Raw genomic sequence first — 17,500 nt, 5'->3', positions numbered from 1 at the left:
GTTGTTGTTTACGCTACAGAAGACAGAATGTGGTTATGCTCGTGTTGTTTTGATAAAAACAAGGCAAACCTTCACCTTGACTTTCATCGCATTTGTAGTGGATCACTGCTCAGCCAAACAAAACTTAAGCGTCACCTTTCACTTTTCCAGTTTATAAGTGTTGTTTTACAATACAATATACCACAAATACATTTGCAATACAGTTACAACAGTACGCATATACACTTCTTTACTATGTACACCCCTTTTTTAATAATTCTAGTGCTTGTTTGGTTTGTATCCGGTAAATATGCAGACAGGTAACAGTATACTCACATACAGTGCAAGCATGAATACAGAAACACATGCACACACATACGCTCACACACATACACGTACACACACACACACGCACGCACGCACGCACGCATGCACACACGCACGCACACACACAGGAAACCCATATGTAATTTTATTTCTGTATAATTTCCCATACCTTTTGTAGCGTTCAGCCCCCCAGGGGATCCGTTTGTTTCACACTTACTGTTTCACACTTTCCTCATGTCTCCTTAAGGACCCTACACCTGTTTTATCTTATAAATGCATACATGCAGACAAAGAAATAGATTATAATATGGACATGCACGCACGCACGCGCGCATACACACACACACACACACACACACACACACACACACACACACACACACACACACACACACACACACACACACACACACACACACACACACACACACCTTTTGACTGAATCCATGTGTGGTACAGTACACCTGTGTGTGTGTGTGTGTGTGTGTGTGTGTGTGTGTGTGTGTGTGTGTGTGTGTGTGTGTGTGTGTGTGTGTGTGTGTGTGTGTGTGTGTGTGTGTGTGTGTAGATTGAAGACAGCTTGATGGAGGTGCCATAGCTTGGAGCGTCTCATTCTCATGTTAAGCTGCTGTGTTTGTTATGATGAATACCGTTCCCTTCAGCAGCAGTGCATCTGTTTCGTTTTGTCGTCAGTGATCGGTCTTTCCTTTTCTGTGTCTTTTTTCTGTCTTCTCTTTTCTGTGTCTTTCTCTCTCTCTTTCTTTCTGTCTTTCCTTCTTTCTTTCTTTCTTTCTTTCTTTCTTTATATCTTTCTTTATATCTTTCTTTATATCTTTCTTTCTTTCTTTCTTTATATCTTTCTTTATGTCTTTCTTTCTTTCTTTCTTTGTGTTTGCCTTCCTTTCTTCCTCTTTCATTGATCTCTTTGTGTGTTTTATTGTGTCTTTCTTATAATCTTTCCCTCATAATATTCTCTAATAATTCCACTCCTCTTTTTACACCCCTCCTCCCCCTTTCCTACTCCAGGCACTCTCCAAAGGTGGTGAAGGCAGCATCTCAGGTTCTCAGTAGTATGTGGCAGTACAGGGATCTGCGGAGTCTTTACAAAAAGGTAAGAAAACAATCTGGTTAGATAACACATCCATACATGTACAAACACACATATGCACACATGCACATCCAGACACACACCTTTACACACACACACACACACACACACACACACACACACACACACACACACGCACACACGCACACACCTGCACATGCCCCATACTGCAACATATAGAACTACATACTTACAAACAAACATTTGGACACATGTATAGTAAGAAGGTATGATCACACTGTTCCACATTCAGTCAACCTGGTCTCACAGTTATATTCAAAATAGAACACTGATAGACCCACCTGTGGTTTTGTGTAATGGTTCTTGCCCACCCTAATTTAGCTCTCTGGGCTTGAATCCACAAGTTTCCCATCACAGCAAATGTTTTGCATGGGAGTACAGATACTATACCACTAAGCTAAAGGTCTAGTCCAGGTGTCACCAACGTGGTGCCCGCGGACGCCAGGTAGCCCTCCAGGAGCTTCTGAGGTGCCCACCAAGGATGTTAATAAACAGTGACGACTATCAGATTTTAGTCACAGTTAATGCTTTTCTTGATTTAAATATGATATTATGTATTCTTTATCACCTATTAGAACATTGTCATTCAATAATAGTGTGATTTGAGAATGATGCCAAGACATCAGTAGAGTTTGAACAAAAGTAGCCCTCGGGTAGCCCTCAGTAGCCCTCGGGTAGCCCTCGGTAGCCCTCAGACCCAGAAAGGTTGGGGACCCCAGGTCGATAGCTCAGCACTACTGCGTTTGCATATGAGGTTTTGGGAGGGAGGTTTGCTAATGTTCGGCCGTTGAACTCTGCTAGTTACATGCATCTTGTGGGATTGTGAGTTATTGCGTAAAAATCTATGTTTGATTTAAAGTGTGCATCGCCCTCCTGTGTGGTGTCGGATGTCTCTGGTCTGCTCTGATCTGGTGGATCTTTGAAGTTAGTCCCTTTGGTTGCCTGGCAGATGACTTACAAGTTTACAAGTTTATTTATTTAAAAGGGGACAGCATATATTACCAGCATTTAAACAAAAATGCTAAATACACAAGATTATAGCCATTAGAGGCTAATTTCCATCTTTTGTCCCTTGACAGGTTTGATGTTCCTTAAAAAAAACAAGGTTAAAACAAAACTAAAAACACACAGTTATAGTACACAGTTGTAAAATTGTAGAGTCAAAGATGTGTCACACATTTAAAAAATGAATAATACAAAATACAATTACAAGATACAATACCCAAATAAGTTAAAGAAAAGCTGCCAGTAGTAGCCTAACTACTAGACTAGACTTCTAGAGTGTGTTTACTAGACTCTATTTTATTGACAGTTTCACAAATTATAGTTGTCAATGTAACACCGCAAAGCATGTCAGCCAAAATGAAATGGTTAAGGTCTACTTGGCATTTTGGTTTTAAAAACATGTGCTTATTATTTATTGATATGGGGTTGTGTGCTATCAGTGGATACACAAAAGAAAGTATTGATTACAAAACTGCTGTTGAAAATCACACATGTCCAGAACAAACAATGCACACAGATCAGATCTGGAAACCGACATGAACCATTGTTGAGCATTGAGAATATCCGCATAGCTGAAATGTGTTTTCTCTATTACAGTTTTTCTCGATTGCCTACACACAATTTTCGGAATCGGTCCTCGAATTCTCAAAACTCTACACACAAATCTCCAAACCTCACACACAACGGGCCAAACTCTTCACTACCTTTTAAAAATGCACGTCTTGTCTCAAAACAATGTACTCTCTTCTAAAAACCTCATTTTGTCGTCAAATGGCACACACAGACAGTCACTACAATACACATTTGCAGACCCATTAAAACACTGTTGGGCACAGGGTAAAACTAATTTCTCCCACTAACTTGGGCTTTTTTTGTTCTGGATTGCATGGATACTGTGACATAAGTTGGAAAAACCTCATTCCCACAACACACAAACAGAAACAGAAAGATTTGTATTTCTTTTTCACAAAAACAACACAAAGATAAACCTCACTGCCTATTTGGCAGTACAAAAAACCTATTACATTACTGTATAGCTCATTGCTATGAAAACAAAACAAAAACAAAAACACACACACTCACATCTACTCTGCTTCATCCTGCCTTCTATTGTGGTCTGGCCACAGGACCTCATCCACATCACATGCAATCGTTTCCCTGGCCAGGCAGCGAGGAAAATACCGTCTTGCATGGCGCATCCACCCAGAGAAGGCATCAACAGCAAAACATTTTCTGACATTTAAAAGATTGCACTAATTTATTGTAAAATATTGGGTAACCACATGGAAGTGAAGTCTTGTATAACATATTTTTGAGTTCAAAAACTAAACAAATGTGTTTTCTCCTTGCATCCACTCATTTCTCATCAATATGACATGCAATGTGTGTCCTTATGGGGTGATGATTTCAGATTGTAAACCGGTATGAAGAGAGTTTGCCCATGTGATGAGGAAGTGAACATAGTATGGCAGTTGATTGTAGTGTTGTGAATGACAGTGTGTTCCATGAGAAACCCAGTGTTTTTCTTTATGAAAATTGAGTGTAATCCAGAGAATTGTGTGTAATGGTGTGAAAAGAGTGTGTTTTAATTCTGGAATTTGAGTTAAGTAGGAATTGTGTTTAGTATTCAGTGACATTGGTTAGGGGAGTTGGGAAATGGGTGAGATGTTCCGAGAATTGTGTGTGAAGTACCAGAACTTGTGTGGAGGCAATCGAGAAAAACTGTAACAGTTGCCCCCATCTTTGTGTGGTGGTTATTATGCTCGGAATCCGAGCTTTGTTAGCTATAATGGCTTTTAGCACCCAAGAGTGAGAGCTGTACAATGGGGCGTATCGATATCTGACCTCGCGTTAAAAGATGTACAGCTTTGTCTCAGCCCGCTAACTTTAGCCTTGCATACAAAGCGCACTCAATGCTTCATACGGCTTCCAATTGCTCGGCTACCAGCATTAACCTTGCGTTCCAGACGAGCGCTTTATGTGCTGTATTGTTTCACCTTCTCAGGAGTTAGCCTCGCGTTCCAGACATGCTTCCTCCGGCATGCGGTATTTGTTCCACCGACGCAGGTCTCTTATCTGACTCTTTAGGCGAGGAGGAGAACGAGGAGAAGAAGGCAAATGTTTGCCGTGCTAGTTTTATGCAAGCAATGTGCTGTGCCTTTTCGACTTGAATGGAGGTGGACTTGTGTGCTTGTGTAGGGTATGTGTGGAGAGGAAAGTAAGGCATTGTGTGTGTGTGGAAATATGAAAAATTCAGATGCCTTTAGAGGTTCTGTCAATGAGTTTGCTCAGCTCTCAAGGGCAGCGGGGATGTTGTTGCTGCTGCTGCTGCTGAGCTTTTCCCAAGCATAATAAAAAATAAGTCATCTTTTCAGTCATAGCGGCGCACCAACAGAAGTATTTACCTCATCCAAGCAGTATATGTTTTATATCTTGAGTCTCTCCCTCTCTCTCTCTCTCTCTCTCTCTCTCTCTCTCTCTCTCTCTCTCTCTCTCTCTCTCTCTCTTTTTTTTTTCCCTCTCTCTCTCTCTCTCTCTCTCTCTCTCTCTCTCTCTCTCTCTCCTCTCTTTATCGCTCTCTCTCTCTCTCTCTCTCTCTCTCTCTCCCTCTCGCTCTCGCTCTCTCTCTCACACACCTGGATTAAGTGAACAAACAGTTTGAGGTGTTACTCACCTCAAATCCCACACCAACTCTGCTGCCTTTTTCATTACCTTCGTCTACACACTGCAAGCCCCAAAGTAAAGTAAACACCTTCCTCGTGAGGGGACTAGAGATGAACAGACTGAAACCCACGGTAGGAGAGGTGCGGTAAAAAAAACGAAGGAAAACGAGAAAGAAAGGGGAACCGAGGGAGTGACGCATCGATTCTCAGTGTGTGGAACTCTTAATTGCTTACATGTATCATGATCACTTTGGGGAGATGTGAAGGATTAATTTGAGCAGAAGGGGTTGAAGCCCTGCCTGTGTGAGTCACTAGATTTAACACAGTCTTGTGTGAATATTGTTTTTTTTAACTTAACCTTTATTTAATCAGGAATTATGCAACCTTTATTTAAAACAAGACGTACATGGTGTGTGAACTGCGTGGGTGTGCTTAAGGGCTCATCATGTATGCTATAGACAATCTCTACGTCATTTGAAGGAACTTAAAGCAATACCTCGCAGTTCAGGCTTCCTACAGGTTAGATAACTCATCTATTAATCAAAACACTATGACGTTCAGTAGCACAAACTTTCAGAGCCAATTACATGCAGTTATGAAGGGTAGCAAGTATTATTTGGAGGGGAAAGCAGCTACTAAAGGCTGCTTCAAAGAATGATTTCATCATAAAATATGTTTTTTTCTTGTTACAAGGTCATGCCAAGTTTGTCTAGTGAGGATCTAACCAAACTTTGCCTCTAAGGATTATAATTTAGAAGCCATAACCACCACTTTCTCGCCCACATTTTCTCTGTCAGGTTTTCTGAATTGCTGTCTTCTTTCTCATCCCTCATCCCCACCCGTCATGCACTGTTCTTGTGTTTTAGTCTCTCATCTTCACTGTGTCTCCACGGGCGCAAACCAAACTTAATGAGATCTGACAGGTGTTCTTGGGAGACTTCAGACTGAGGAGCTACACAGGAGGATCCCTACTCCCCAATGAGTGGTGGAACACACAGACACAAACGAGGGATGAACAGAAGGAAGACAGGACAAGGGAGAGAGAGGGGGGGGGGGACGGTAGAGGAGAGTTTTGGGGGGGAGATGGGATGCCGAAGATGTTGAGAGGCGACCGAGTGACAGGGACAGATGTGACAATGGGGACAGTGTCCTTACAGGCACAGACTGTCCAGCCAAGCTCTGACAGCCCCCTGCCCACAATGCACACAGTGCTCGCTCTGTCTCACACACAGATCCACATAGACACAACTAGGCTCTACTGAACACACGCGCGCGCACACACACACACACACACACACACACACACACACACACACACACACACACACACACACACACACACACACACACACACACACACACACACACACACACACACTCACAAGACTGCTGCTGCATTAGAAAGAGAAAGATCGACAGGAGGTAAAAGAGTGAACAATGAGGGTCATTTTGAGAGAAGGAGAAAATACATGGGGGAAACATGGATAACATTGTAAATGGGGAAATGTGGAAAAGAATGAATTTGGGAACAATAAAAAGATGGGGAGAAGAAAAAAAAACAGAGATGATTGTGCATGTGGGGGGTGTACAGTGTGTATGTGTAAAGGAGGAAGAGAAAGAGGGAGAGTAATACTCAGTGACAGAGAAGTTCTAAAGAGAGGGAAGATGAGAGGAAAAGGAATTTGTGTTTTTGTGGGTGTCTGTGTGCATGCATGTGTGTGTGAGTGAGTGTGCAAGAGAAAGTGTGTGTGTGGTGTGTGTGTGTGTGTGTGTGGGGGGGGGTTTGCAGGTGATATGTGTGTGAGAAAGAGAAAAAGTAACACTATGTGACAGAGAGGAGTTCCAGAGCGAGTGAAGATGAGGATGAGGGGAAAGTAGGAGAACACTGTGTGCATGTGTGGAGAAGAGAAAGGAAGACAGAGAAAGAGAGGGTAATACCCTGTGACACAGGAGCTCCAGAGAACCAGGAGATGAGGAAAATGTAGGATGTGCCGTGCAGTGCTGTGCTGTGCTGTGCTGTGCTATGCTGTACTGTGCTGTGCTGAGCTGAGCCGTGTGTGGTAAGAGGCAAGTTGCTTTGTATGGATGGAAGAGGGCGAGAGAGAAAGCCTAAAGGGCCGTACACACACGTCGCTGCTAGTTACTCGCTCAGCGAATGAACTCAATAGAATGTCAATGTGTTCCAGCGAGACTAGCAGGCAAGTAGGCGAGTACTGTACAAGCGATGCGATGTGGGCGGATCCCGAGTTGAACATATTTTATCTTCGAGCGAGGCGAGTAAGGCAGAGTTCGGTACTTCTCGCCTGTTCATTGGCAGTTAAAGCCGCGGGAACTTTCAGCGAACGTTCCATGAAAGAGAGGCGAGTAGGCGAGAAAGCGAGAAGCTAGTAAATAGCAGCGATGTGTGTGTACGGCCCTTTAGAGAGAGAGAGAGAGAGAGAGAGAGAGAGAGAGAGAAGAAATACACAGACACAAGAGAGAGAGTATAATATCATATGTCATAGTTACAGAGATGGGAGATGAAGAGGAGGGGACGTGTGGGAGGGATGTCCCTCATTCATCCATTCCACATGACATCATTGTCTAGCCTCCCATTGGCTGGAGTGTGTCTACACTAACTGGCCATTCCTCCACCAGCTCCTCACAGGGTTTATACAGTGGAATGTTCTAGAAGAGACTTCTCGTTCCGTGACCTTTACTGCAGATGAAAAGGTCATCACTTTCGGAGCGGTAATGATTTTAGTTGCCCACCATTTAAAGAAAAGTAACTTCAAAAAGTGCTATCAAACCCCAAATAACCTTTTAACCTGCTACCGCACATACACCCTTACTCACACACTTTCACTCACACACAGTTTCAGTCTCAGTCATAGCGCCGCACCACCAAAGTATTTATCTCATCCAAGCGGTATATGTTTTTATATCTACTCTCTCTCTCTCTCTCTCTCTCTCTCTCTCTCTCTCTCTCTCTCTCTCTCACTCACTCACTCACTCACTCACTCACTCACTCACTCACTCACTCACTCACTCACTCACTCACTCGCTCGCTCACTCACTCACTCACTCACTCACTCACTCACTCACTCACTCACTCACTCACTCACACACACACACACACACACACACACACACACACACACACACACACACACACACACACAGAGAGAGAGAGGGAGAGAGCTAATTAGGTTTGTGAGTGCGAATTGGGAGAGCACCATGGAAACTTGTTTTGATGAGTTTTTCACACCCACATTTTCCTTTTTTTTTAGATATACAGTATTGTATTAAAGAAACCTTTTAAGCATGCTTGCCACCCAAAAGTGCTACTATTTCAGTGGTAGACGCCTTGCACGGCATGCTTTGGCTCTCACACAGTGGCTATGCTCTCTGCAGCCTTCAGAGTCTCTCGCCGCTGCCTAATTAGTTGTCCGAAAAGCTGAGGCGATTGAGCAGGAGACCTTGTCAATAGCACACAGTGCTTAAATACCAACCTGGAGAAGTCACAGACTAAGGAGATGAGAATTTCACAGACAGAAGACACTGAACACAGTGCTACACACAAGACTTGTGTGAGGTGGGGGTGGGAGTCTCTCCCACCCCCACCTCACACAAGTCTTGTGTGTAGCACTGTGTTCAGTGTCTTCTGTCTGTGAAATTCTCATCTCCTTAGTCTGTGACTTCTCCGGGTTGGTATGTTTGAAGTATCAGATATTTCAAAGCACAATCCTGTGTGTGAGCAGTGAGTGAAGCTTTGCACCGCTTGTCTCTTGGGATTGGACAGAGAGTTTAGTTTGCTTGTGAAAGTACAAGAAACAACCTCACAGAATAGTATGAGCACATAAGGTGCAAGGAGTCCATGGATGAGAAGGTTTACTGTATCAAACAGTTATTTAAATGTAAAGTGGAATTATTTAAGAATGCATAATGTATTACTTCAGAGCAAAAATAAGTTACACTTCTTTCATGAGAGAACACCATATTTTATAGTTTTCATCACTGTGTATTTGATGAATATTTATTGTAGTTTCTTTGTAAATGATGAAACACATTTGGTGTGTGTAGTACTGCTATTATCTCTGTCCCTGGTAGCTTTGTCTTTTATGGCAGAATGAGGTACAGTGAAAATGAATTACATCAATAAATGGAAAGATGTGTTTAGAAGCTAATAGTTTTCCAACCCATATGAGCCAAATCATTTATTAAATCAATTTAACAATTGGCAAACTGGTTCATTGGTCAACCCAAAAGAGGCAGTGTTTTTCCAATTCAGAATTTAGACCTAACCTGTCCGCAGTCACCTCAGGATGTGTTATTCGGTGCACTGGCCTGACCCCCTTCCCCAATTTGCTGCAGGTCCATCCCAAATCGTCCTCTTTCTGGCTCTCTCGCAGAGTACCTGACCTGTAGCCAAAGAGTTTACTTGTTGTACGTAGACAACTTAGAAATCTTTCACTAAGAGCTTTTTTCAGCCTAATTATGATGTGGGAAACAGGTGTCATGACCGTGTAAGATGACCTTCACTTATGAGAATCTACACAGACACGGCACGCAATGTACCATGGAGGGGACTGAGAAGTGAAGTCGTGACAGTCTCTCTCTCTCTCAGCTGGTTCCATATATCTGTATAACACAATATAACTAAAGACATTTTTTCCTCTTTCAGCACACTTGTATACAGTACAGTAAGTCTGCAGTCACAGACTGTCGCTTCGGTAGATGCACTTGTCCAGAGTAGCTGTTAGACTGGAGTATGAAAGTGCAGCCGTGGTGATAGACGTCGATTCTGTGGGAAGCCTAGAGCATGAAATCGCTGTTGTCAAAACATCCAACTGATAGTTCAGCCTATAATTATATCGCAACGCAGGGAACTTGTTGTACTTGTCATTTGAGGGAAAAAAGTTTTTGAAAAACATCATCTGTGCAGTGAGGACGCCGTGTCCTTAGAAATGTCCCGTTGGCTCACTGTAGTAGTCCAGTCACACTGCAGAGAGCTCATTATGCTCGTCATAATAAAAGTATTCCTTATTTTAATAGTCATACCTCATATGCTAAACTCTCTATTGCCTGTGGTCAGGAAATAATAACTTCTTCAGCTTTGTCATCTTCTAAAGGCTCTGTCATCTGTGGGACCTCTTGAGTGGACTTGACAAGCAGGGGAGTAGCCAGGATTGCACTATGCTGGACTGGGCCAAAACGTCAAGCCGGGCATTTTCGGTCAAGACCAGTTCAGAATCACAATGAAGGCTGTGACAACATTTATAGTCATCTACATCATACATCAGCCGGAAAAGACTATTTAAATCTGTCTTGGAGAGGTCTGCTGTAGCAGCATGAGGTACCACTATGTACTTATGATACCACTACAAAAATCAGACCAAAATCATCAACAGTCCACTGGGCAAACACCCTGTACAAGACCAGTCCAGAGTGACAATGAAGCCTGTGACAACATTTGTTGTCATTGAATACAAGCCAAGGCGTCACAGTGTCCCAGCTGCCGCAGCGTCCTTACTGCTCACAACCAGCCCTGGCAGGGGGCTCCCCTAGGTGACCGCTGGTCTCTGCCTGAGGTTTCTTCCTGGCTATAGGTTTTTTTTTTCTCAGACCTCATTGAGCTTTTGTTTCCCCCTACAAACTATGATTCAAGCGAAAGGGAGTTTTTCCTCACCCCTGATGCCACCAGGGGCCGCATCTAAGCGCCCAATTTCTGATTGACTATCTATGACTTATGCTAGACCCAGCCACTATGGACCTTACGCATCTAAGAATCCTGGTCCTAACCTACGTTGACCTTATGACTCTACAATCTCTTTCTAACTCTTCTTCCTCTGCCCTCCTGCTATCTCTGCCTCTCCTCTCTTCCTCTCCTTTTAAATCCATCTCTAACAATTATGTTTTTTTCTCATTTGTTAAGCACTTTGAGTTGCATTCCTTGTATGATACAGTGCTACAAATACAATTATTATTATTTTGTAATTATTATTATTATCATTATTTTGACCACAACAGCCGAAAAGACTATTTAAATCTGCTTTAGCTGCATGAGGACTGATACCACTACAAAATCAGACCAAAATCATCAACAGTCTGCTGGACAAATACCCTGTATGCCTTCTGGCCAATCCAGCCATGGCACTATGGCAGTGGTGAAACCATCAGAGGCTGTTGCTCTGTGTGACAGCATTGTCACCAGATTGCACACAAGTGACATATTTTCTTGTAGCTGTCCGCCATTCACTCAGCTGTCATCAAGTCCACTCGTAAAGCCCTGTTTCCCATATACTATCCTATCAGAGCCACTTCAGCCTCCATTAGTTTTCATTGAGCGGCCCTGTGAGAGATCTGCAAATGTCATTGGGGAATGGCATTGGGAAAAAAGGGCCGCTAAGATACCACCTGCTATTATTAGCATTTTTACATCCCAACTCCCTAGTCAGAATTTATCAGACCGCGATGACAGCTATCCTGCCCGGATGGCTGAGCAAGAGGGAGTATTTTGCTTTCCTTTCTTCTCTCCTTGTGTCATCTCTTTCTCTTGTTCCCCCCTGACTGCCCAGTTCTCCATCTTTCTCTCCCTTGCTCTCCCACTCTCTTCCTCTCTCTCTTTCTCTCTCCCTCCCCTTCTCTCACATGTTCTGTCTCTTTCTTCCTCTGCCTCACTCTCTTTCCCACTGCCACACACCCTCTCCCTCTCTGTCTTTCTGCCTCTTTCCATTGCTCTCATTTTCTTTTGTTTCTCTTCCTCTGATGTGCTGTGAAGTGTGTGTGTGTGTGTGTGTGTGTGTGTGTGTGTGTGTGTGTGTGTGTGTGTGTGTGTGTGTGTGTGTGTGTGTGTGTGTGTGTGTGTGTGTGTGTGTGTGCTTTTGCCTGTGTGCATGCATGTGTGTGTGCGCACCTGTCTGTGCGTGTGTGTGCGCCCGTGTGTGTGTGTATTTGCGTGTTCATGTGCGTGTGCGGTACGTGTGTGCGTGCGCACGCGGGTGTGTGTGTGTGTGTGTGTGTGTGTGTGTGTGTGTGTGCACACGGGTCTGTGTGTGTGTGTGTGTGTGTGTGTGTGTGTGTGTGTGTGTGTGCGTGGATGGGGAGGCATCAGCTGCACCTGAGGCTCCCAGTGTGATTCTTATCAGAGCTGAGGAGGAGGACAGCAGGCAGCAGCCCCACTCACAGACACCTGAGAAAATGACACAGGAGAAAAAAGACAGTCATTTGGCACAGGGTTTATCTCTTTATTTCTTGTTTTTTAATGACTGAACTTAAAAGGAACTGATTATATTTGGAGAACTTATTTCACTGGGTTGTCTAGGCTAGTGGTTTTCAGATTGGGGGCCGGGGACCCCTAGGGGGCTGTGAGAGGGTGCTAGGGGGGCTGCGGCAAGTTCACATGAAAAGTATAGCAAACCAAAATAGATATTTCAATAAACTGAATAACTGAATTACATCAAAACAAACCAAAGCTTAGCAATGTTCCCATTAGTTAAGAACTGCAATACAGTAATCTAAGCTATTGCATCTCTGAACATTACCACTATTATCGTTAAGTTAATATTTTATATATCCCATGTGGGGCAATGACCAGCAGACCTAGACCATGGTTATGAAAGGGGATGCACAGAAATGGTGTGGCACGCCCCATGTACAAGAGGCCTTAGCTGGAATATACCAGAATATGGGAGTCCTTGCCATAGTAAAGTTTGGGAACGACTGGTCAAGGCGGCCTGTCAGTCAAAAATGTTTTGTCTAGTCTGTCACTGGTTCTCTCTCTCTCTCTCTCTCTCTCTCTCTCTCTCTCTCTCTCTCTCTCTCTCTCTCTCTCTCTCTCTCTCTCTCTCTCTCTCTCTCTCTCTCTCTCGCTCTCTCTCTCTCTCTTTCTGTCTCTCCTGGACAAAGACACTCACAGAGAGAGAGAGAGAGAGAGAGAGAGAGAGAGAGAGAGAGAGAGAGAGAGAGAGAGAGAGAGAGGTTTAAAAAGTCCTTTATTGGACCAAAAGTCAAATTGTTACAAAGCCGTCAGAACATCATCATTTTTTTTAGAGAGAGAGAGAGAGAGAGAGAGAGAGAGAGAGAGAGAGAGAGAGAGAGAGAGAGAGAGAGAGAGAGAGAGAGAGAGAACAAATTAAACATTATAGAGGGAAAATGCCCTTTCAGAGAATAGTCTGTGTTAGCTGGGAGAGCTGATGTGAGGAGTGAGGAGGCGATGGGCTCAAAATGGCTATCCAATATAGATTAATCTGACAAAAAAAAACATCCCAGACACCCATTAGACATTTCTCTCAGCCATCCCTCAAACTATAGCTCCCATGTGATTTTTGTGATAACATTAATACTAATTCGACGTTATTGAAAACTTTAATGAGTTTACCCACCAGCGAAACTCAAACTCAATGTTTGCAATGAAAGTTGCAATGGGGACAGCATCACTTTGTCTTTGTAGCTTTGTCACTGTGCCACCTTCTGTTTGTCAACAATCACAATTGTCGTCATCAGACCGTTACTTGGAGGGTGATGGGCAACCTGGCTAAAATCTAGTGCCACATATCAGCTACATGCAATCCAGTGCCTAACTGGACAGTTAAAACAAGGTAATTTAAGCAGAAAGCCCAACTGCGACACTCCAACTCCAATTGTCATTGTGACACAGCACTCCACTGCACACGGAAGACAACAAAATTGCATTTATACCCTTGCAAGGGGGCAGCCCCCAATGGCGCCCGAAGGGAGTAGAGTGGCGGGACGGTACCATCCTCAGGGTACCTCAGTCATGGAGGAGGACGGGGGAGAGCACTGGTTGATTACTCCCCCCACCAACCTGGCGGGTCAGGGGTTGAACCGGCAACATTTGGGCTACAAGTCTGACACCCTAACCACTTACCCATGACTGCCCATATTTAAAATATGTGGCACTGAATTGTAGGCCCTGATTCCATGTTGTCCATCACATCCTTTATACTTTATACTTATTTGTGGCCTGGCTCAAACAATTTTTGTTCATAGTAGCCTCCACTATTATTTGGAGAATGTTTTTCGGTGAAATTAAGGGAATAGATGATGGATACAAAGACTAAAGGGAAATCAAGCTATCAGGCTACACAAGTGAGGCGCTAGAGTCCCCCATACTAGGGCTTAAAGCCCTCTGGGGCATTTCTAATAGCCCCACCCACCCCTCCCTCCGCTCCCTTGAGGGGTTTCCCAGGATGCAGTTGAAGGAGGCATGCTGGGCGAGGCAGGAATGACAAAGAGTGCCCACCCCGACTCCAGATGTCTCCCACACCCACCAGCACCACATGCCCCACTGACACTTGTGTGGCTGCTCAGATTCTAACACTTTTGAAGCCTACAAGAAAGTAGCATTCATAGCTGTAGTTTTATCTTAATGTTGCCTATTTCAGCCAAATTGCTGAGGAAGGCAATGTGATCTACGGTATGTAATGTTGGCATTTCCACCATTGATTTGACTGAAAACGCTTGAGCGAAAGGAAAATGGGTTTTATTGCCCGGGGGTCATGTTGCAAGCCTTGTATAGTATACACACGGATATACCGTAGCACTTCCAAGTTTTTCTCAAAGTCTGTGACTGTTTAAGATACCTATGCAATGCACAGTGTGTGTGTGCGTGTGCGTGTTCGTGTGCGTGTGAGGGTGTGTGTTTGCACGGCCACAGTGTGTGCGATGAGATGGCAGTTCGACTTTCCTGATAGTAAGCCTCGTGGGTGTGGGTGTGTGACGTAATCGCGGGTGTTATCTTTGAAGAGAAGTCAGCCATCCAGTCAGCGTGAAGGATGTCCTTTCAAATGACAAGGCTTACAGGCACGCATTTATCAAATGAGTCCATGGAGCACAAGAATGCCAGACTAAAATATTAAGATATCGCCTGTCGTCCGCTCACACATTCTCACACAATCACAATGGCACTATTCAATTCATCACATTTTTCTCTTTTAATTCTTGCTTTAATATGTCCTTCATAGTCCATCAATCTCTGAAACATTGGGCCAAGCAATGTAATGAAGAGTATGAAAAGAATTATGCGATAATAAGTTACTCTGGCAATTAGGGAGCAGCTTAATCGCATTGAAACTCACTCTTGCCTTAAATAAAGAACTGATTTGAAGAGGCTGGGATTCTCCCTCACTCGAGCACTGGGCAGACCAGAGACAGACAACAGAGAGTAGTACAGGCCCAGAGCTCTTTATTATGTAGAAGAAGACTGCAGCCACTTTATTGATGAAGGAAGGCTGTAACTTGTACAGCATCACCAAAAACAAAGTCACACACACACACACACACACACACACACACACACACACACACACACACACACACACACACACACACACACACACACACACACACACACACATGGAATCTCATGCAGACATTGACACATACAGTACAGTACTGCGAATAGACAAAATGTTGAAAGCCAGGGAATGAATATAGGACACAGACACGCATACTTTAACTTGACGTCAAAGAGTGTCGTGCGCCTCAAAGGCGCCCTCTTTTGGCAGCATAACTTCACTGACGGTTAGGGTTAGGGAAAGGTCTAGGTTTCGGCGACCTCGTCAGCATGCAACGTGGCAGTTCCACCTTCGACACAAAAAAATTGCCGCCTTGTCAATGGTGGTCAGAAATTGACGAGTTGGGATGAGACTGTGTTGCACAGCCATCCAACCCCCCTCCACACACACACACACACACACACACACACACACACACACACACACACACACACACACACACACACACACACACACACACACACACACACACACACACACACACACACACACACAATCTTCAAACAGTAAATATGTGGCTTAACAGATGTCAGCTACGGTCAGAAAGTCCTTCAGCCAGTCATCATATTTCAGCCATTAAGACTCAGAGGGTGGAATTCATATTTAACGATTTAATGTTAACATAGTTGACAATGGAATTGGCATAAGTAGACAGTATTTGGCGTAGGTCCAATCATCAGCCCGGGTCTTGCGCTGGCGGATCCAGTAGAGCCTGCCGTAGCCGTGCAGCAGGAACTGGACCCAACTGGTGGTGGTGGGGATGGAGGAGGAGATTTTGGACCGGCCATGCCTAAGCCAGCGAGAAAGAAGAGTTAGATACGTCGCTATAAAGGAAATGGCAGCCGCTGATTGGCTCTGTGAAATGCACAGGTGACCTGAGTGTTCCTGTCAGAACTAACGCAGGCTACATTTACCCAAACCCCAAACTAGGCACTTCTCTCTCTCTCCGTCTCTCAGTGACCCTGTGGTCGCCCCTGGTTACCTGTTGGCCGTCATCATTCCCCATAGTGTGGTGATGTTGCCTAGCAACCAAGGCAGCCACGCACACCTCAGTGGCCAAGTGTGACACAGACGATTGAGACTGCGATTACAAGTCGCTAGTCTATGAACCCACCCGGTGTAACCTCGAATTCAGTGAACTTTGATCTGCTTCGAGTCTGCACAAAATGGCTGTGTCAGACAGGGGGCAGCCAGACTGCATGACTAGGCAGAGGAGCTCAGGAGTTGGGGCCAGTGGAGGTTGTTGTCAGGAAGGCATGGAGAATACAAAGTTCAAAGATAGGAATTGGTGTGAGGATGTTTTTCCTTTGCGGGGAAAGAAAGGAGTCACCGGAGCAGCTTCAGATGTGGAAGTACACTTGTTTTGTTGGCACTTGCCCAATAAAACAAGTAAACTTCCTTTCTTTCCCTGCAATTACTAGTCCTTTCCCATGACGCGCCAGATTGTGAAATGCAGGAGCGCGGAGGATATCTCTCTTTTCCAGATGTTTTTCCTTTGTTTGTCTTGCATCTGTATGGCACAGCAATGGCATCTATAGCAGCTTCAGGAAGTGCAGTCGCACCAGGGGCCATGACCTCCAGGGACCTGTCACCTTCCCCAAAATAACAAATAAAATGACAACTTCCTTAAAGGGACACTGTGTGAGATTTTTAGTTATTTATTTCCAGAATGCATGCTACCCATTCAATAATGTTACCTTTTTCATGAATACTTACCACCACCATCAAATTCTAAGTATTGATTATGACTGGAAAAATTGCATTTTTCATACATAAAAAGGGGGATCTTCTCCATGGTCCGCCATTTTAAATTTCCAGAAATAGCCATTTTTAGCTGCAATTGGGCCATACTAGAAAATTGGGCCATACTAGAAAATATTAGTTTATTACTTAGTGAACTATCATGAAAAGATCAAATTTGGCAATAGGCAACACAGTTTCAATGAGCAGTATAGTTGCAGTACCTTTTTTGACCATTTCCTGCACAGTGTACCTTTAAGTAATGCACGCCGTCCCACCAGAGGAATGCTGTAATAGTCACTGAAAAAACTTTACAACCATAGTTCTACACCACTATGTCAGTACACAGGGCCCTTAGT

General features: G+C 44.1%; 1 protein-coding gene across 1 annotated transcript in view; it reads left to right on the top strand.

Moving 5' to 3' along the window:
* The window catches only part of ctnnd2a (catenin (cadherin-associated protein), delta 2a), a 458,968-nt gene that overhangs the window by 412,254 nt on the left and 29,214 nt on the right, over positions 1–17,500 (top strand). The window contains exon 17 of the mRNA XM_063206720.1: positions 1,333–1,417. Within this exon, the coding sequence (XP_063062790.1) occupies positions 1,333–1,417 (85 nt within the window). The remainder of the gene's footprint in view (positions 1–1,332; positions 1,418–17,500) is intronic.

This window comes from Engraulis encrasicolus, chromosome 9 (assembly GCF_034702125.1).
Source record: "Engraulis encrasicolus isolate BLACKSEA-1 chromosome 9, IST_EnEncr_1.0, whole genome shotgun sequence".
NCBI classification, from domain to species: Eukaryota; Metazoa; Chordata; class Actinopteri; order Clupeiformes; family Engraulidae; genus Engraulis; species Engraulis encrasicolus.
Note: the sequence above shows the minus strand (reverse complement) of the source record. Positions and strands in the feature narration are given on the sequence as shown.